At 42.8% G+C, this 21,975-nt stretch overlaps 1 protein-coding gene across 1 annotated transcript; it reads left to right on the top strand.

Moving 5' to 3' along the window:
• The first annotated feature begins 18,993 nt into the window (after positions 1–18,993).
• LOC124483639 lies at positions 18,994–21,698 on the top strand. Its single transcript, XM_047044161.1, has 3 exons — positions 18,994–19,411; positions 19,579–19,719; positions 20,597–21,698. Exons 1-3 carry the CDS (start codon positions 19,153–19,155, stop codon positions 20,845–20,847), a joined length of 651 nt encoding a protein of 216 aa, XP_046900117.1. The 5' UTR covers positions 18,994–19,152; the 3' UTR covers positions 20,848–21,698.
• Positions 21,699–21,975: the final 277 nt, after the last annotated feature.

Raw genomic sequence — 21,975 nt, 5'->3', positions numbered from 1 at the left:
TTGGACGCAATCACCGCCGCTCAGGGAGGCGTTTGTGCTATTGTAGGTGACGATTCATGTTGCACATATCTTCCATCAGAATCCGAAGGTCTTGGCAATTTGTTGAAAGCTATTGACAACATTAGAGACATACAGGAGAATATTGTCAGGACCAATCGGGATGCCAGAATGTTAGGAGGATATCATAATAATCAGATCTTGGACGTCATAGCTAACATGTTCAAGGGCAATTCTCTAGTGACATGGATTGTAGGCATCTTGGCACCAGTGTTTCTGGTAATCATGATTGTTGTAGTGATCATTGGTTGCTGCTTTCCAATATTTCAAGCACTTATGGTGAGATCTCTGCACTCCATCACTAACATGCCGTATGTTGCCACATAACCACAGGAAATATAGCGGTTAACATCAAATCTATTAGAGGACGTTCTGATACTTCTTCTGAAGACTCATTCTCATCTATTGATTCCATCGACAATGTTGATTAGGAAAGATAGTGTTGCATGCCATGCAGTGTCTAATTATGGGCACACTGAGTTGAACAGATGGAGAAGGAGAGGCCATACCTAAAGAGGAATTCGAGTTCGGCTGAATCTCGGATGAAGACATCCTCTTTCTTGAAACTTGTTTGTGTGTGATTTTAATTTAGATTCATAAGTTCAGAGCCTTCCTCCCATTAGGAATGTAATAAGGAATCATATTAAAACTTGTATTGAGTGTTATGTATATTTAGCATGAGAGTGTTGTAAACTTAGAATTGTCACACGGAGATGACGCTTGGGATTTTACCCGTATGATAAGAGGGGTTTTGACCAAGTGAGTGTCTGTGTGAAGTGTAGTGTAGATTAGCCGCATGATCTTTTACTCATTCTTTGCCAAGTGTGGAGTGGGGTTTTGGTTGTGTGAGTATAGGTTACAGGTGACTGATAACTCATGCATTATTGGTAATTGTGATGGGAATTCAAGTTGATTCCAGATTGATTGAAAGGGTGCAGGCTTATCAGACATTTGTTCAGTGATTTAGTGTGTTGAAAATGGTAAGACCATTTCCAAAGACAGAAAAGGGGGGACTGATACGCGGGTTTTCTATACATGTGTGAGGTTGTCTCTTGCTGTGGTCAAGAGGTCACGCAGCAGGTCTCGGACAATACACATATAGATAGGAGAATGTGCACTTTAACCTTTGGAAAGAGCAACCTGCAGAAAATGGTATAAACGATGAGTGATGACTGAACCACCTGTGTGCTATGCCTTAAGTTGTGGAATGTCTACCGTTTAAGGATATGTTTTGGTGGTTACTATATTTGTATGGTCCAGCTCATGCATATAATGTTCATCTGAGAGACATGTTTGTCAGTCATGCCAACCACTTTGCCTGTCGTGGTGACCTGATCCGAGCAGCTGTCACGGCCACAGCCGTGCCCCCCTATTGTTTTTGGTTTTGCCCTGCCCTAGTGTTTCCCTGTCATTGTCGTCACCTGTCTAGTTCAGTTGTCGTTAGTTTCATTGTGTTCACCTGTGTCTTGTTTGTTTCTGTGTATTTAGGTTCCTGCTTTGTGTCCAGTCTTTGTCTTAGCATTACCTTTTGTCCCTGCGTGTACCCTGTCTGTTTCCCGTTTTGAGAATTAAACCTGTGTTCCTCGCTATGCCTCGGTACTCCCCTGCATTTGGGTCCAACCCCACCTCACGTCGTGACAGAATGCTAAGACCAAGATGGGACCCAGCAGAGAGTTCACCCAACCCTTTCCTAGGGACCCGCCTGGCTTTTGGTGGACCCCGAAGCCTGCAGCTCAAGGCCCACCCCAAGTCCTGGTTCCAGCCCCAGCCGGAACCCCGACTCCAGCCTCGGTCCTGCCCTGGGCCCCTGCCTCGATCCTGCCCTGTGCCCCTGCCTCATCCTGAGGTTGTGCCGCCCTGCGCCCGGACGAAGAAGGTTGCGCCGCCCAGCACCCAGACCACCAAGGCTGTTCCTGCCAGGGAGAGTCGGCCGCCTGCCGCCAGAACCCAGCCCCGTTCCTGCCCTGTACCCCAGCCTCGTTCCTGCCCTGTGCCCCAGCCTCGTTCCTGCCCTGTGCCCCAGCCTCGTTCCTTCCCTGTGCCCCAGCCTCGTTCCTTCCCTGTGCCCCAGCCCCGTTCCTGCCCTGTGCCCCAGCCTCGTTCCTGTCCTGTAGCCCAGCCTCGTTCCTGCCCTGTGCCCCAGCCTCGTTCCTGCCCAGTACCCCAGCCTCGTTCCTGCCCAGTACCCCAGCCTCGTTCCTGCCCTGTACCCCAGCCTCGTTCCTGCCCGGTGCCCCAGCCTCGTTCCTACCCTGTACCCCAGCCTCGTTCCTGCCCGGTGCCCCAGCCTCGTTCCTGCCCTGTGCCCCAGCCTCGTTCCTGCCCTGAGCCCCTGCCTCGCCCCGAGGTTGTGCCGCCCAGTGCCAGGCCATCCGAGGACTCCTGGCCGCCTCCTCCTCCGCCCGAGGACTCCTGGCCGCCTCCTCCTCCGCCCGAGGACTCCTGGCCGCCTCCTCCTCCGCCCGAGGACTCCTGGCCGCCTCCTCCTCCGCCCGAGGACTCCTGGCCGCCTCCTCCTCCGCCCGAGGACTCCTGGCCGCCGCCTCCTCCGCCCGAGGACTCCTGGCCGCCGCCTCCTCCGCCCGAGGACTTCTGGCCTCCTCCTCCGCCCGAGGACTTCTGGCTGCTGCCTGCCCCGGTGCCCGCGCTCCCATGCGCCCCGGTGCCCGCGCTCCCATGCGCCCCGGTGCCCGCGCTCCCATGCGCCCCCTCGTCCGCGCTCCCAGGCGCCCCCTCGTCCGCGCTCCCAGGTGCCCCCGTGCCCGTGCTCCGGCGTCTGGGCCGCCCCCCGGACCTGCCTCTACACTCTGCCCTGCCTCCGGGTCGCCCCCCGGACCTGCCCCGACCCTCTGCCCTGCCTCCGGGCCGCCCCCCGGACCTGCCCCGACCCTCTGCCCTGCCTCCAGGTCGTCCCCCGGACCTGCCCTGACCCCCTGCCCTGCCTTGTGGGTCGTCGGGTGACGTCCCTTGAGAGGGGGGTACTGTCACGGCCACAGCCGTGCCCCCCTATTGTTTTTGGTTTTGCCCTGCCCTAGTGTTTCCCTGTCATTGTCGTCACCTGTCTAGTTCAGTTGTCGTTAGTTTCATTGTGTTCACCTGTGTCTTTGTTTCTGTGTATTTAGGTTCCTGCTTTGTGTCCAGTCTTTGTCTTAGCATTACCCTTTGTCCCTGCGTGTACCCTGTCTGTTTCCCGTTTTGAGAATTAAACCTGTGTTCCTCGCTATGCCTCGGTACTCCCCTGCATTTGGGTCCAACCCCACCTCACGTCGTGACAGCAGCTCGATTAGTTTTTCTCAATTGGTTTGGCTCAATTCTTGAAACAGAAATTACATTCTCAAAGCTCCACGTGCATTTAGCAAAATAGCCTATATGGTTCAGCACAACTACATAGATCACCTTCAAAAGATCATATCTCACCCAAAACAGTTAACTCATGCTTCAAAACTAAATTATTTTCTCATAGTCAGTGCCCCCAAAATGAAAAGTTCCTTCTCGATTGCTTTGGCTCATCTCTCGAGAAAAAAGAGGACATTCTCAAACCTTTAAATACATTTGCCAAAATAACCCAGATGGTTCAGCAAAACACCATGGAACACCTGCAAAGGGTAATCTCTTTCCTAAAACAGACAACTTATCATTCAAAACTAAATCCTTTTCTCATACAAATAGTCAGTGCCCCAAAATGAAAAGTCCCTTTGGCATTGTGTAAACACTGCAGGTCAAAATGTTTAGATGTTTTGTCAGTATGGCAGTGAACCTTAGAAATATCCCTTATGTGCACTGTGCTACAGTTACTGTAGTAGATGTTTTCTTTCCAGAATACAATGTGTCTCAATCTACATTTACATTTATTCATTTAGCAGATGCTTTTATCCAAAGCGACTTCCAAGAGAGCTTTACAAGAGTGCATAGGTCACTTACTGTATCATACAGTAACAACGCAATAGCCCCAAACATTTCGGGTAGCCAAAACATGAAGCATACATTGTGAAAAACCCTTAATGTTTTGGCTAACAACAATGTTTTTGGGGCTATCTCGTTGTTTAGGATCATTGACCTATGCACTTTTGTAAAGCTGTCTCTTGGAAGTCGCTTTGGATAAAAGCGTCTGCTAAATTAATACATGTAAAATGTAAATGTGTATCAAACAGAAAAAAGATTACAGTAATTCAAGAGTAGCCTACAAGGTTTCACATCACATATTGCACTTACACTGCCATGGAAATTGTTACTGTAATTGCCATACATCATGGTTACTGTTACAGGAAATGTGTACAGCACAATATACTTTCATACAATAAGCACATCAAAACTAACATTATGTATAACCTACACTAGTAGTATGAGTAACCACAGTAAGTTTCAGGCAAGTGACACTTTCCTAGTCAGAGTTAGCAGGGGGTGCATTACAGTAAGCCCGGCATGAAATGCACCTCCTCTATTGTCTGTTCTGTATATCCCAGCATCAAATGATTCCTATTGTACACTGAGGGGACTAGTATGAGTAACCACGGTACTTTTCAGGCATCTGACCCCTTCCTAGTCAGAGTTGCAGAGGGTGCAGTTCATGGCATTTCAAAGCTGGAGTTTCACTAGTTGTCGTCCTCACTGTTTGTCTGGCCACAAATTTCACTGACATCATATCTGATGTTCTCCCTTACGATGCAACAGGGGAAGAATTGTTGTTCATGCCGCAACAATCCCCTACACTGATCTGCCGTGACATCATTACAAGCAGCATCCATTGTCTGGAGCAGGGAGCTCTGGTTTTGAACCCGATGCTCATAAACCCTCCACCTCCATGCAGAAAAAACCTCCTGGATAGGACTAAGGAATTTTGAAATGTATTGTTTGGAGGATAACCCCTTGAGATGCAGCATCTCGTTTTCGAGGGGGTCCTCAATGGAATGGGGAGTCAGGTGATATGAGCACCATCAGCATTCTTTGATGGGCAGTGAATCCTGATGAGTGGGTGACAGTGGAAGCTTACATTGTCCCACACAATGACAAATGTAAGAAAGTGGTCTCATGTAGAGGGATAAGATCGGAGTGCAGGCGGTCCAAGGACACCAGGAGTGTCTGAGTATTGTATGGGCCAAGACTGGGAATGTGGGTGACTACACCATTCTCTGAAATGGCAGCACAAACAGTGATGTTTCCCCCGAGTTGGCCTGGGACAGGCTCTAAATATTTGATGGAAGGATTTATACTCCTGGATAGCTCCTGTCAGCTAACTAAACTTACTGTGTGATTGGATGTGTCCCCTTGTTTGGTAAAGTTCTAGTTGCACCTGACAATGACTGTAAGCAGATGATCCAAGAGATCCATATTACAGTATATACCATGATGTTTTTCATGGTATTATGTGCCTGAAAGGTTTTTGACAGTGGAGTGAACTATTGTGCAGGTGATGATGTACACAAGGAAATTATGCCAATAGGTTTTGCAGAGAACAACCACTTGACTGAGAAACAACATTCAGTTTAGACCAGCAAGATATTTTCAATTGATAGTTGGCCTAATTGAAGGCAATTATACCTAACCATTTCAAAGATGTGCAAAATCATTTGAAATGTGTGCAAACTGTAGGCAATTGCACTTGTCATTTACAAGGATGTGCTAATACAATTGCAATTTGATTAAAGGAATGAACAATTCCAATCTGTTGTGAACAAGTGCCAAGCGGTTTGGAGGTTTGCACGTGTTGTTTTGAGAATGTCATTTCTGTTTCGTGAAATGAGCCAAACCAATTGAGAAAAACTGTAATAAACAAAGTCAACTATTTTTCATTGTGGTGCGTTCCTTGGCCCATCCTCCGACAGAAAATCATCTTACAGTTTTTCTCGATTGCTTTGGCTCAATTCTTGAAACAGAAATTACATTCTCAAAGCTCCACGTGCATTTAGCAAAATAGCCTATATGGTTCAGCACAACTACATAGATCACCTTCAAAAGGTCATATCTCACCCAAAACAGTTAACTCATGCTTCAAAACCAAATCATTTTTTCATATAAATAGTCAGTGCCCCCAAAATGAATAGTTCCTTCTTGATTGCTTTGGCTCATTTCTCGAGAAAAAGGAGAACATGCTCAAACCTTTAAATACATTTGCCAAAATTACCCAGATGGTTCAGCAAAACACCATAGAACACCTGCAAAAGGTCATCTCTTTCCTAAAACAGACAACTTATCAGTCAAAACTAAATCCTTTTCTCATACAAATAGTCAGTGCCCCCAAAATGAAAAGTCCCTTTGGCATTGTGTAAACACTGCAGGTCAAAATGTTTAGATGTTTTGTCAGTATGGCAGTGAACCTTAGAAATATCCCTTATGTGCACTGTGCTACAGTTACTGTAGTAGATGTTTTCTTTCCAGAATAAATGTGTCTCAATCTACATTTACATGTATTCATTTAGCAGATGCTTTTATCCAAAGCGACTTCCAAGAGAGCTTTACAAGAGTGCACTGATCATACAGTAACAACGCGATAGCCCCAAACATTTCGGGTAGCCAAAACATGAAGCATACATTGTGAAAAACCCAAATACAGTAAGTGCCAAAGAGAAGAACCATAAGAGCATGTAGCCAAACAAGTTACAACTAAACAACATGAACCTCAAAAGTGCAAGAGTGTACCTGTAGAAAAGCAAGCAACAATACTGTAATGTATGCTTCATGTTTTGGCTAACCACAATGTTTTTGGGGCTATCTCGTTGTTTAGGATCATTGACCTATGCACTTTTGTAAAGCTGTCTCTTGGAAGTCGCTTTGGATAAAAGCGTCTGCGAAATGAATACATGTAAATGTGTATCAAACATAAAAAAGATTACAGTAATTCAAGAGTGGCCTACAAGGTTTCACATCACATATTGCACTTACACTGCCATGGAAATTGTTACTGTAATTGCCATACATCATGGTTACTGTTACAGGAAATGTGTACAGCACAATATACTTTCATACAATAAGCACATCAAAACTAACATTATGTATAACCTACACTAGTAGTATGAGTAACCACAGTAAGTTTCAGGCAAGTGACACTTTCCTAGTCAGAGTTAGCAGGGGGTGCATTACAGTAAGCCTGGCATGAAATGCACCTCCTCCATTGTCTGTTCTGTATATCCCAGCATCAAATGATTCCTATTGTACACTGAGGGGACTAGTATGAGTAACCACGGTACTTTTCAGGCATCTGACCCCTTCCTAGTCAGAGTTGCAGAGGGTGCATTTCATGGCAAGAAGGAAACACATACAGTAAGAAAGTAAAGCAAAGCTGGAGTTTCACTAGTTGTCGTCCTCACTCTCCTGCTCATCCTCGACAAATGTAAGAAAGTGAGGCCCTACCAAACCCCTCTCATGTAGAGGGATAAGATCGGAGGGCAGGCGGTCCAAGGACACCAGGAGTGTCTGGGTATCGTATGGGCCAAGACTGGGAATGTGGGTGACTACACCATTCTCTGAAATGGCAGCACAAACAGTGATGTTTCCCCCGAGCTGGCCTGAGACAAGCTCTATATATTTGATGGAAGCATTGATACTGCTGCATTGCTCCTGTCAGCTAACTAAACTTACTGTGTGATTGGTGATCGGATGTGTCCCCTTGTTTTGTAAAGTTCTACTTGCACCTGACAATGACCGTAAGCAGATGATCCAAGAGATCCATATTACAGTATATACCATTATGTTTTTTATGGTATTATGTGCCTGAAAGATTTTGACAGTGGAGTGAACTATCGTGCAGGTGATGATGTACACAAGGAAATTATGCCAATATGTTTTGCAGAGAACAACCACTTGACTGAGAAACAACAGTCAGTTTAGACCAGCAAGATATCTTCAATTGATAGTTGGCCTAATTGAAGGCAATTATACCTAACCATTTCAAAGATGTGCGAAATCATTTGAAATGTGTGCAAACTGTAGGCAATTGCACTTGTCATTTACAAGGATGTGCTAATACTATTGGAATTTGATTAAAGGAATGAACAATTCCAATCTGTTGTGAACAAGTGCCCAGCGGTTTGGAGGTTTGCACGTGTTGTTTTGAGAATGTCATTTCTGTTTCGTGAAATGAGCCAAACCAATTGAGAAAAACTGTAATAAGAAGGTTGTTGGTCCGATTCCCGCCCGTGCCAAATGACGTTGTGTCCTTCATCCTACTTGCCTCGGGGAGAATATCCCTGTACTTACTGTAAGTCGCTCTGGATAAGAGCGTCTGCTAAAATGACTAAATGTACTTGTAGTCTACGCATGGTAGAGATAACGCTAATGGTTATCTCTAATGAAGTAAATTGATTGTTCAGGTGGATCCCTTGTCTGTTGCACAAATTCATTTCAGCAACCTAAGCCAGGACACATCCCCACTGATGCTAGGCATAATTTAAAATTCCCTTCCATGACAAGTTATGGCACTCCAAACAACCTTTTATAAAAACTATAAGTAAGTTATTCTTTACAGCAGCAACCCAGTCATCCTGTTGTCCCATTTTTATAGGAAATGTACAAGCAGTTTCAACTTTGGCTGAATCTAACAACGCTTACCACAGGAGAAACAGCTTACTTTTTAATACAGTAACTGAACATGACAATATTCAACACTGAGAATAGCTCAATGGGCTTGGATGGTGACCTGTAAAGTATAAGGTCGTAGGTTGGAATCCAGCCATTATATTTTGGCCTGTCATCATTTTGATTATCTGTTTAGTTCAATAGGATGACATCATTCTGAAGTCCCACAAACAATTTCACCTTGGTATGAGCATTGGTAGGAGCATTGGAGCATATGAGCTTGGTAGGAGCATTGTCTGGGGGTTGCCTTTTTCTCTCCTCCTCTCTCATGTTATGCTGTAACTTTTCTAGTTGGCGCCGTAAATGGCTGCCTGGGTAGGCTCTCCTGCCAAAGTAAATTCTTTGTCTGTGCAAACTTTCATGGCGAATAAACACCAATTCTGATTCTGATATGTCAAAATATGATTGAATTAGAGCAGTTTCAACGTTGGCTGAATCTAACAACGCTCACCATAGGAGAAACAGCTTACTTTTTTATACAGTTACTGAACATGACACTACTCATAACTGATAATAGCTCAATGGGCTGGGAAGGTGACCTGTAAAGTATAAAGTATTAGGTTGGAATCTAGCCATAATATTTTGGCCTGTCATAATTTTGATTATCTGTTTAGTTAAACAGGATGACATCATTCTGAAATAACCTGCACAAATTCATGCAATTTCACCTTGAAATTCCTAACCTTTGTCCCAAAGCTGACCAAAGCTAATACTCTGCCCTTTCTTTTCATACAGTCTCAACAGTTGGTGTGTAGCAGAGAGGATAGAGACTAACTTGTAACCTTATGCTCATGAGTTCAAATCCCCATTCAGCCTATTGTTGTTGGCCAAACATGAAGTAGTTTTGCTCTTTTGTTGTCCAACTCTCGATCTTCTACAGTGTACATGTTTATAATATTCTGCGGAGGAACCCGCATCGCTGCTTGCAGCTATATATATTATTATTCCAACTTCTTAGTTCTTCCGCCCCTCTTTAACTAGTCTTGCATACTTTCACCGACTCCTACAGTTTTGGTATCAAAACGTTCAGGGGTCTCATTTATAAAGCTTGCGTACGCACAAAACGGGGCTGAAAATGTGCGTACGCCACTTTCCACGCAAAGGTTGTGATTTATAAAAAACAAACTTGACGGAAGAATGTGCGGCCCTCCACGCAAACTCTGACCCTCCCATAGGCCTACGCACATTTTGGAAACAGTTGGAATTGGCAACGCAGATTACCGTACTGTAGTCAGACTGCATAAAGTAAATGCGGGAAGAACGATTAGCCTACTAGTAATATTTATATATTTTGTTTTCCTCACACGCGTTTTTTTCACTAAATGTCATCATTATCATGACGATTTAAGCCAGCAGTATTATTTGAGCTTGTACTGAGTGATAATTGTTCCATAAACACCTTGTACAATCCAACTCAAATTTTAAATCAAATTTCAGTGCTGTCTCACCATTCGTCCACTACCGGGTCCGGAGTGCAGGAGGGGGAAATGCCAGACTGCATGGAATGCAGATAACATCACATATCCTACCTTTAACTAACTGCAGAACACAGTGTATAACTAAATATATGTATTTAATACTGTGCATATATCATCATATGTCAATAACTGGAAATACAGTTGTTAAAGTCCCGCGCAATCGCTACACTCTACGTCCTCGTTATCAGTCCAGACTTTAATAGATTAGTGTTCATAACAAAACGCTTTTGATTTCAAATTGTATCTCGACTCGCGGTATCACTGGCACAGTTGACGCCACTCGCAAACTTTTTGGTGGCCAAGCGGCGAAGCTACCTAGAGGGTTTTTACTTATTATTAGGGTTCCTCCGGTAGGAGGAAACCTATTGTTTTTGTTAGTATTCTTATTCTTATTATTAGGGTTCCTCCGGTAGGAGGAAACCTATTGTTTTTGTTAGTATTCTTATTCTTATTCTTATATTTCTCCGCTAAATGGCCCAATAGCTCAAAAAGTCCTGGACCCAATTTTTTCCAATTTGGCCCAATGATACAACAGGTCACTCATTACTCCCAGATGGCCCATGTGCGCCCATAGGTGGCGCTATAAAACACGCCCAAAGTCTACGTGATTTCCCCAGCGCCCCATTACTCCAAAATGCCTTAAAATTGGTATACATGCCTTATTTCTCATGGGTAACAAAAAAGCCTCAAGAACCCATAAGGTCCGCCATGATAAATTTGGCTGCACTGTCCAAATTTGTTACAACCTTCAAAACCCTTTTACTCATAAACCATACACCCAATCGACTTGAAATTAATTCCAGATGTGTAGAATACATGTTGTTCTGTCCTCCCTGTACTGTGCTGAGTATAGTTTGACAGGCAGCTAAACTCTTCCCACAAACAATCCACCGGAGACGTGTTCCTCCAACATCATTGGTTTATTGAAAGTGTTAGAAGGTAAAACTGGAGAGAATACATAACAATGTATCAGTGACATGTTGCAAAATAAAAACAGGAGCATGTTGATGTACAGATTGGCTTATAAAACAAATAAATCATTAAACTGTACAGTACGAGCAGCTGGGCTATACAGTACAGCACGGAGTAGAATGCTACATACTTGCTACATACTAGCTGGATACTAGCTATAGTCTAGTAGAGTCAAACGATAAGGACAAGTATTGTTTCTGAACAAAATGAAGATATTACAGAGACAGCATGCTATATACATTTCTTATTATGAAAGTTTGGACATTTAGAAAACATGGGATAAGCTCCGTTTTACCTAAAGAAATAATGTTTACTTTGGTAACCTTGACAACCGTATTAAACGGACACAGCTGGAGCTTCGCTAATATTAAACACATAGCGTTACATAAGAACAACTTTTACATCAGATATTTATCTTGGGTGAAACCTCAACATTTCAAAACCACAATATCTTACCAAATATGCTATCAAAGGGGCCAAAAACCATTGATGAACCACAAGCTATGTAGGCATGAACAATTAGGCTATGATACAGAAGTTGCGTCAACTGAAACATGAAACAATGTAACAAGACGTGAAACACTTGAGAGCAATGACGTCACCATGCCACCCGCACCAGCAACAAACTCAAAACATAACAGCAACAAACTCAAAACATAACACTCCCCGTCTGGTATAAATAAATACCACTACTGCTTAGATAATTAAAAAACACTTTTTACCTTCAGGTGCAACAAGAAGGACCAGTTCAGTAACGGGTCTGAGAAACAACTTAGTTCCATCTCCTTTGGAGACTTTGATTTCTGCTTTGCGAACTTTTCCGTCTTTACTTGGGAACACTTGTGTTACAAGTCCAAGTGGCCATTCGTTCCGTTTGGTCGAACAGTCTCTTATAAGAACAACACTGCCAGGCTGAGTATCTGGCTGGTCCGAAGTCCATTTACTGCGTGTCTGCAGTGTGGGAAGATACTGCCTTCTCCATTTGTCCCAGAAAAGGTTTGCGAGACATTGTACTTGACGCCACTGGCGTTTGTGCAAGTCCTTTGTGTCAAAGTCCCCAGCAGGAGCTATGAGTGTGTCTACTTTCTGTGTGAGTAGAGTGGAGGGAGTAAGTAACAGTGGGTCTGCAGGGTCGGTAGACACGGAGGTTTAAGGTCTTGCATTTATGATGGCCGCTACTTCGGCCATGAAGGTAGTGAGAGTCTCGTGACTGAGCCTTGTGGAACCTAAACGCTGGAACATAGCATCCAGGATGCGTCTAGCAAGACCAATCATCCTTTCCCAGGCCCCACCCATATGAGAAGAGTGAGGTGGGTTGAAGGACCAGGTGCAGCCTTGTTCTGAAAGGTATTTCTGCACTTGGCAACCGTTGATGTTTGAAGGGACTTTTAGCTCTTTGCAAGCTCCGACAAGGTTAGTGCCTCGATCCGAACGGATATGTTTGATAGGACCTCGAATGGACATGAACCTCCGGAGAGCATTGATAAAACTTGAAGTATCGAGAGACTCAATTACTTAAATATGGACGGCCCTGATACTCATACAGGTGAATATGACAGCCCATCACTTGCTATTTGAATCTCCGCCTCTTGTACGGTGTGTGACGATGGACCAGGGGCCAAACACGTCGAGACCAACATTAGTAAAGGGGGGTTCAGTGCTCAGTCGATCTGAGGGTAGGTTGGCCATCTTTTGGGACAGAGGTGTGCCACGAAGTTTGCGACATATGACACACTTGTAGATGAGGCTGTTTATACGTCTCCGCACGCCTGTTATCCACAGGCCTGCCGCCCGTATAGCTCCTTCAGTGAAGAGACGTCCTTGATGATGGGTCTCTTCGTGGTGGTGCCGGATGAGGAGAGTCGCTGTATGGCAGTGGGCTGGAATGACTAGTGGGTTTTTTATGTCCTTTTCAAGTTTTGATTCAGCGATCCGTCCTCCAACTCTCAGTATATTTTTGTCGTCAACGAAAGGGTCTAGCTTCCTGAGACAGTTGTCTTTGGCGATTTATTTTCCTTCAGATATGCACTTGAGCTCTCTCCGGTACTCATCTTCCTGCACAGCTTTGAATACCACTTCTTTGGCCTGAGAGAGTTCCTGGACAGAGTATGACTCCTGACAGTAATGCCAGCCTCTGCAAACACCTTTGCTTGCAAGCTGTGGTTTCTTGTAGCCTTGAGTTATGTGGATCAGATGGGCTATAGCACGGATGAGAGACTTCCAGCTAGAAAATCTCTCGAAGCGCTGTGAGCTGAGATGACAGGCTGAGATTATGGTTTTGATTGCAGATACTTCGGGACGGATTTCCGTGTCTATTGCAAGTTCAACCAGTTTAAAGTCTCCTGTCTGGGGGCTACTGTCAGGCTTGGACAAGAAAGCAGGTCCAGTGAGCCACATGGTGTCGCTCAGATGAGCTGCGGGGACAGCTCTTGTAGCGTGGTCTGCTGGATTGAGGTGAGTGGGCACGTAATGCCTTTTCCGTTCTCATCTGTGGTTCTGAGGTAAGCTACTGCTCCTATGGCTTTAGTAGATGCATCTGAGAAGATGCACAGTTCTCTGAACTTGGCTTGAGACGATGAGATTGGAGCATAAGTTCTTGAGATGTGAATATTTTGGAGTTCCTTGAGAGAGTCTTTCCACGAAGACCAGATCTGCTTCTTTTCCAGTGGTAGTGGAGCGTCCCAGTCAGATGTCTCAGTGGTGAGTTCCTGTAGCAAGGCCTTATCTTGGATGATCACGGGGGCGACAAAGCCTAAGGGGTCATACAGGCTGTTGACTGTAGACAGAACACCTCTGCGAGTGAAGGGTTTCCCTTCATCTTCGACCCGGAAGGTAAACGTGTCTGTCTTTAAGTCCCAGTTAAGACCGAGGCTACGCTGCATGGGAAGGGCGTTGGTGCCGAGGTCCAGGTCTTTGAGCTCATTAGCGTGATCATCAGAAAGGAATGCTTTCATGACCTCTTTGCTGTTTGAAGCTATCTTATGTAGCCTTAGGTTTGAGTCAGCGAGCATCTCCTGGGTTCTCTTAAGTAAACTGACAGCAGCCTCGACTGTGGGTAACGACTTCAGGCCGTCGTCTACGTAAAAGTCCCTTTCGACAAACTGGCGGACGTCTGAGCCAAATTCTGCTTTGCCTTCCTGTGCAGACCTTTTGAGGCCATATATGGTCACAGCTGGAGATGGGCTGTGTCATGCCCTCTGCCCCCTAGTGGCGGGTCGTTTGTGTTCCCCGGTTGTGGGTGTGGCCATGGTCTCCGGTCCCAATTACCCACTCACTCTGCCTCAGTCTTCACACCTGTCTCCCATCAACTCATCAGCCCTGCAGTTTCTCAACTCTGGTTTTCACATCATTCATCGCCGGATAATAGTTTTGTCTACCCTCGGTAGTATGCTCCCGGTTCCTGTTAAGACTATTTCTTGTGTTATTCCTGAACTAACTTTTTGCCTGTGCCTCCAGGATCACCAACCTTGCCTCCCAGCCAGACCTCGTACAGCCTACCCTGCCGTCCTGTCTGTTTTTGTCATCACCATCAGTCCCCTCTGCACTACCCCGACATTAAACCCCTCTGGACCATCCCTCTGTTTTTTTGCGTGTCTGTGTTGTGCACTTGGGTCCACCACCACCACCACCCCGTAACAGGCTGTTGCCGAACACGTGGACCCTCATGCGATACTCTTTGATGTCCTTTTTGAGGTTGTTATCTTCAAACCACAGGAACCTTAGAAAGTTCCTATCTTGTTCTCTGACCATGAAGCAGTGAAACATTTGTTGGATATCCGCTGTAATGGCGATGGCGTCTTTGCGAAACCGGATAAGCACTTCAAGAAGGGTGTTGTTAAGGTCTGGTCCTGTCATGAGAACATTATTCAAAGAGACTACTTCGTGCTGGGCACTTGAGTCAAATACCACCCGAATCTGCCCTGGCTTCTTTGGATGGTATACACCAAAGGTTGGAAGATACTGTAGTGGAAATGTTGGTCATATGCATAGATGTATGTGTATGAAATCTATAATCTTCTATGTTCATTGGTAAGAGACAGGAAGGGAAGATAATTAAGTTGAGTTCAAAGGAATGTGAGGTGCTGATAGCTCTGTGGGCAGCTTGCCCTGGGGGATGGGTGAAGCATCTTATATGGCCTTCTGTCCTCTGGTTACTGTAAGGGGTCAATGAGACAGTTGCTCTGAACTTTGGTAGTAACTTTTTTCAGAATAATATATATTCCAACTCCACCTCTTGTCTGTTCTTGTAATTTGGCAAATATGGGTTGACTGTTTTCATAACAATGATGTCTTGGGTTGTTCTTAAACAAAAAACCTGCCAACTGTGGTGCATTGTCTGCATTGTCAGAACTTAACCATGTTTCTGTTAAACAAATGCAATCTGCACCTATCAACCGCTTATGTGCTTTAAGATCCAGAAAGTGAGCATTTAGACTCTGGACATTGTGAAGCACGATAGTGAATTTAGATGGCTTAGTGAATATTGTGTCTTCCAAAATGAATGCAGGCATGGTGTTAATAGCCTCTTCAATTTTTTTATTGGAAAATATGGCAGACTCTTTGAAATCCTCAATTATTAGTCCACTGAGGCTTTTAACCCTACTCAATGCAACATATGCTTGGCCTGCAGCAAAGATCTTTGCAAGTGAAACAACAGCTTTGTCTACTGTTAGCCCTTGTACTTTGTGAACTGTGCAAGCCCATGCTAATCTAAGTGGAAATGACGTCGAATGCCACCATCATTTGTCACCTGATCTTCCTGTAGTTCTATTACTGTAGCATTTTGAGATGGCATTTGGTGTGTTTTTGACCGTTGAAGTTTTCCAACCCCTGCATCATCAAACACCACATGAATAGCAGAGGGGAAGCCAACATCACAATTAGATTTAGTTGGTATCTGTGTAACTGTTCCAAATGCTCCATTAACAAGACCATCAGAGACATCAATATTTTTCTTAAGCATAACTCGAGCACCAATAACCAGTGAAAGAGATTTTGACAAACAGGAATTGAAAACCTTTTTATGATGTTCAACTTTCCTTTCCATCCTTCCAGTTTTGGGATTTCTGTTATAATCTTGAGCATCTATAGTGATGACCTCATGGCAACACTCATGTAGTCTCTCAATGTTGTATAGATCAACCTCATTGTTGGTGGCAAATATGTGAAGTGCTGTGGATGGCTCTCCAGTTTCACACCGTCTCAGCATTAGGACATCACAGGCACTTAGTTTCTCATTCTTTTTATGTATCCTAAGGCGATTCAGCATCTCTGCAAAGATTGCATCATTCTGTTGTCTGACAATTTTAGTTAACATGGCCATTTCAAAATTATTTCCCCACAAGTTAACTGTTTTTCCATCACTATACAGAGCAGTTCCTTTCACAGGTGGCAACTGATAATCACCGACTGCAATAATGCTCACTTTGCCAAACGGGGAGTAGTCTCCAGTCTGTTTAATTTGACGCAATCTCCCATGAATGTAGGCTAAAAGGTGATGGTGCACTATGGACATTTCATCAATGATTAAGATCTGTAAATTAGAGAATTTAGCCTGCAAAGAGTTGATTTTCTCATCAAATCAAATCAAATCAAATTTATTTGTATAGCCCTTTTTACACGCAAGCATGTCACAGAGGGCTTCACATGCGCCCATAGAACTGCCCCTCAACCAACCTAAACCCTCAAGGAAGACAAGGAAAAACTCCCAGAAAAACTCCCACCGGGAGAAAAAATGGAAGAAACCTTGGGAGGAGCAATTCAGAGAGGGATCCCCTCCTCCAGAGACGGTTGGTAAGAGAGAGGAGCAGAACACAAGCTAAACATAGTCATACAGTGTCAATGGGTTTTGAAACACCAAAATCCATTGTTCGGCTTTATAGACGTTGGATGGGACCGGGAAACTCGCTGTTGGCCGTCATGGAGACTGGATTCCGGGTGACGACCTGGTTCAGCGTTGGCAGACCGACGACCAAGCAGGTCCTGACAGCTCAAACCCCCCACACCACAGGGAATGTGTGGGGGGGGGACAGAGAGGAGAGCAGGGATTAGAGAATGCCAGGAGCAGCTAACAGTTACAGTCAAAATAGAATGAGATCCCCACCGGTCAAGTGTGGACTAGTGCAGCAATTTAACAGAGCAAAAAGGGTATTTGATGCAGCCCCACACACCAAAACAACGACAGCCCCCCTCAGTTGGAACATGAAATCTGTTCCAGGGGAAAGAACTCTAAAGTAGGTTATACTTATACGAATAAGGATGAAAACAGCCAGTCCCCCGTTGTCTCCAACTAGTAATAAAAACTATAACAGTAACAATATACAGCAACGGAACTATAATAATAATAATACTAACAATATACAGTAACAGGTTTACTTTATTTGTAACATCTAGCTGGGGAATGTGAACATAAGCTATAATTAAAATTTAAAAGTTACATGTGATACACACATAGGCAAGCACACATCCCAGGTTTACATAGAAAGTACACACATACTTCCCTTTAACAATCATAGAATTGACTAAACAAGAACGTTTTTAATCAGACAATCATCAAAACTTTCAATGGTGATAGATGAAATGCATACCCAAGTTGTTATCTCCCTACTTCTAATGCAATTTAATTGAACCACTGCAATGGAAACCATTAAGAAGTTGTCATAAGCTACATAGGAGAAAGTATGTCAATGAAAAGTCATAGCCTATACTCTAAAGCAAGAATGTTGCCTACACAATATAATTATTTTAACACAGTTTATCAACAACAACCTTTTCAGAAAAAAAAAAAATGTAGACTACCCTTTTGATAGTTCAATGAATGTTGTCTGGAATAACCCCAGCATTGCTCCATTTGCTCAATTTTTCACATACAAATCAAACAAAAATAAATCAAGATGCTATAGGTAGTCCACTTAAAACATACCCTTCAAATGCATATCATATTCCCTTATACAATCTAATTTCACACAAAACATGTCTAGCACAGATCCTGTCAAGTCAACTATCATTTATCATCCTGACAAGTATCAGCTAAATAATTACAAATAATATGCAGTAACTCTGCACACTTATACTAATGATACTCAGCAAATACACCAGTAAACATGATGCACATAAATGCATTGTCAAAACAAATGTCAGTATCAAAAATCACAATCAAAGACTACAGAAATCAAATCAAAATCCCACGGAAATTAGGCTACCTTCAAAATGGTCGTGACATCCGATCTGGCCAATCTTTTTGACTGTTCTGCACGCAATAATTAGGCTAGCTACATATCAATCTGTTCCTCACCAAATCCCTATCGTATGCCTCCGCGCATCACTTGAACTACATGGCAAACGAGTTGCAGAACAGTTTCGCTTTGCAGCTTTTATTACGGCAGTACTATAATGACACCAGATAAAACAAACATAAGTAGACTATAGCAAGCTAGCACACACGTAACTCGGTCTTGGATTTAATCTATAAAAACAATGCCTTTATAGGCTACACTTGTTTCCCAATAATTAGGCTACCAACAATTAGCCTACCAATATTAGAAATACTATGGGTGAGAAGTCATATATCATTAATAAGATTAGAGACAAAGCATGGACAGCGACTCTTACCTTCTGTCAAAACAAGACTAAAGGGCTTCTTGCCAACGGAACTTCATATAGCGTTACGTCACAGATCCTCTTGTAATTAGGAATAATCTGGTATCCTTCATGCACGTTAGTAGATACATGTATTTAATATAAATCGCACGTTGTAGCTTACAAATTGAACAGAATATTCACGATTAAAAAACTAACATTCTTATGATGGAAATTAGCCTATAGGTCTACTTCATTTCACCCTCCCGCCCAGGTGGTGCCGGACATGCACCTGAAGACTAGCCTATATAAAGGCTCAGGTCACACTACGGAACTAGAAGAAGAAGAAGACGAGCAACAAGAAGAAGACGAGCAACAAGAAGAAGACGAGCAACAAGAAGAAGACGAGCAACACTAGACGAACAACACTTGACGAACAACACTAGATGAAAAAGAATAGACGAACAAGAACAAGAAGACGAAAAAGAACGCAAAGATGAGTTCTCGACCGCCGTATAAAAAGAGTAAACAGCAGCAGGAGGAAGAAACGCTAACAAACATTTCTGGATATGTACATAATGTTTCACCTATTAAAATAGCAACAAACAACAGCAAATACTTCGACGCTACATTTCAAACTGACAAAGACGAGTACCGCCGAACAATTGTGTTTTCTGCAGAGAAGCACGTGTCCTTTGTTCAAGCCGCGGAGAAAGCAACACTGATTCAGCTGACTCATGTTAGAAAGATTTTAAGTAAGTAGTAAGCCTAAAATCTTTTGTTTGCATTGTAAACTCATTTCATTTAACGTTCCTATCTTATTCTGATTCCGTGACAAGTGTTATGCAGTTATATGAATGCAAACTTGGTATGTAAAGCAGCTGTGGCCTAAACATTTAACAGTAAATTGTTTCCTTCATAGGTTTTGTGGACAAAGATGGCTTTGACATCAAGGTAACAAGAGGATCAACTCTACAGGTGACTGAACTACCCTTTCGATGCAAACAACGAAACAACAAAGTGAGCTCTGTCGCTGAACTGAAATCTTGGACCAGCACAACAGGTGATACTTGACAAATTGTTTACATGATGCATATAACTTTTCTATTTTGCGTTGCCTATTTGCATATTGTGTCCAGCATCAAACTGGACAATAGTAAATTGTCAAGTAGCTGACACTTGGTAGAGTTGATAACACCCTCTTAATGTGCACACATGCACGTGTACCATTTAACCTTTTAGATGTGTGGGTTCTAAATATTTCCGACGGTCCCCACAGCACAAGTTATTTTTCCGAACCGGTAGCTAGCTAGGTTTAGTTAGCTTCCGGGCTAAGATGCCTAACATAATACTCGTACCAATACTACTACCATGCTAGTGTTACTTGTTAGCTTTCTCATTAGTACATTTTGAAGCTGTACTAAAGCGTTTGTCGCATAGTTTGTCTATTGTAAAATATTCAATTGGAATGTTCGAAATCACATGTGATGTTACGCTGTAGGACCCACATTCAAACGATCACATATTTGTGAAGCTCCTCCTTAACGGGTTATCTGAATAATTTTTCCAAGAATCAGTCTAAGTGGTGATTATGCAGTGTTTTACATTTTCATTACTTAATTCAAATTGTTTAGTATTTCTTGAATGATCTTATCTAAGCATGTGCCTGCCTTGCTTTTTCAGCATTTCTAATCAGGTGTGTGTTTGCAACATTTGTAACTTGAAGGATAAAGCCAAATTAAACTAATTGACAAGCTGATTTTAAAGCAAGAGAATGAATACACCTTGTCACCATATTCTGCAATAACTCTCAAAAGTTATTGCTAATATGATCCCCAATTCAGATGCCTTTCTGATTTTTAGTGTCCATTGTTTGCTGAAGTAATGCATGTTCTTTGCTGATACTGATGTATTTCCTTGTACTACGTTTCTCATTTTAGGTGCCGATGTTAACGTCAAAATCAGTGCAGTAAGGCCAACAGAGACTATCAATGTACAAGGAGTGGACATGGAGTTGAGCAAAGCATACGGCAGTGATGCAACAGCAACGGTAAAGATCAACTTGTGGAATGACACCATCACAGCTGTCGACTTGAACGCCACATACAAATTCACAAATCTCACCACAAGAAATGCCAACAGAAAGGTTTGGCTGAATACAACCAAAACCAGTCATGACAAAAATAGCTGACATTGAAGAAGTTGACATTAATTACTTGAATGAAATGTCTGACGAGGAGGAAACCTACCAGACCACCAATGCTCAAATAACAGCCATTGAAATCTCACAGACATGGGAATGTCCAATGTGTCGCAAACCACAAATCGAGTTTCATAGTAAATATCCTACACATCGATGTGGAAACTGCAGACTACGACAAATCATTCTCTTACAAAACTATTTCAAGGGCAACGATGTGTCTGGATCACACCACAAAAGTTTCTGTTTCTAATGCTACAATTTCCACATATCTGAAGAAACAAAATCTCATACATTTCAGTTTAGATGCTGACATTTTGTAAGACCATTTCTTACAAAATGGACCATTTCAAGTCATACACACATATCAGTTTGCCGTTATTGACATCTGTCAAACAGTAGGATCTGCCTTGCAAACCACTTCAAAGCTACTCAGTATTATACACCTCTGTTCTTGCACTTCCCCACATGCTGGTGGTAAAGACAACAATTCTGACAGCCTTTCAACTTCCGAAAACAACATTGCAAGTTTAATTCTCACAGACAAAGCTATATCTGAGACAGAATGCACAGACAGTGACTTACTTATGGTATTTACTGAGAACATAGCAAATGATTGATTTTTTTTTGTTTTTGTAAATGCTCTTGAGAATGCTTGTGTATTGGAACAAATGGTTCAAGAAATATATATTTTTTAAATTGTGAAGAGAAATATTCAAAAGATGTTGCTACTTTAAATATAATGTGTGAAGAGATCTTAACAAAATGTGACAAGAAATATTTTCTTTAAATGTGTGAAGAGAAATATTAGTGATGAGAAATAATTTCTTTGAAAGTGTGAAGAAAAATCTTAAAAAAATTGACAAATGTTTTTTAAATGTGTGGAGAGAAGTCTTTAAAATGTGTAAAGAGAAATGTTTTCTTTAAGTTTTTCTTTTCGTAAATGCTCTCAAATTTGAGTTTTGGAACAAATGGTTCAAAAGCTATTGCTACTTTAAATAGTGTCACAAATGTTCTTTAAAATGTGTGAAGAGAAATATTTTCTTTGAAAGTGTGAAGAGAAATCTAAAAAAATGTGACAAGAAATATTGTTTAAATGTGTGAAGAGAAATGTTTTCT

Source organism: Hypomesus transpacificus, chromosome 21 (assembly GCF_021917145.1).
Source record: "Hypomesus transpacificus isolate Combined female chromosome 21, fHypTra1, whole genome shotgun sequence".
Lineage (NCBI taxonomy): Eukaryota > Metazoa > Chordata > Actinopteri > Osmeriformes > Osmeridae > Hypomesus > Hypomesus transpacificus.
Note: the sequence above shows the minus strand (reverse complement) of the source record. Positions and strands in the feature narration are given on the sequence as shown.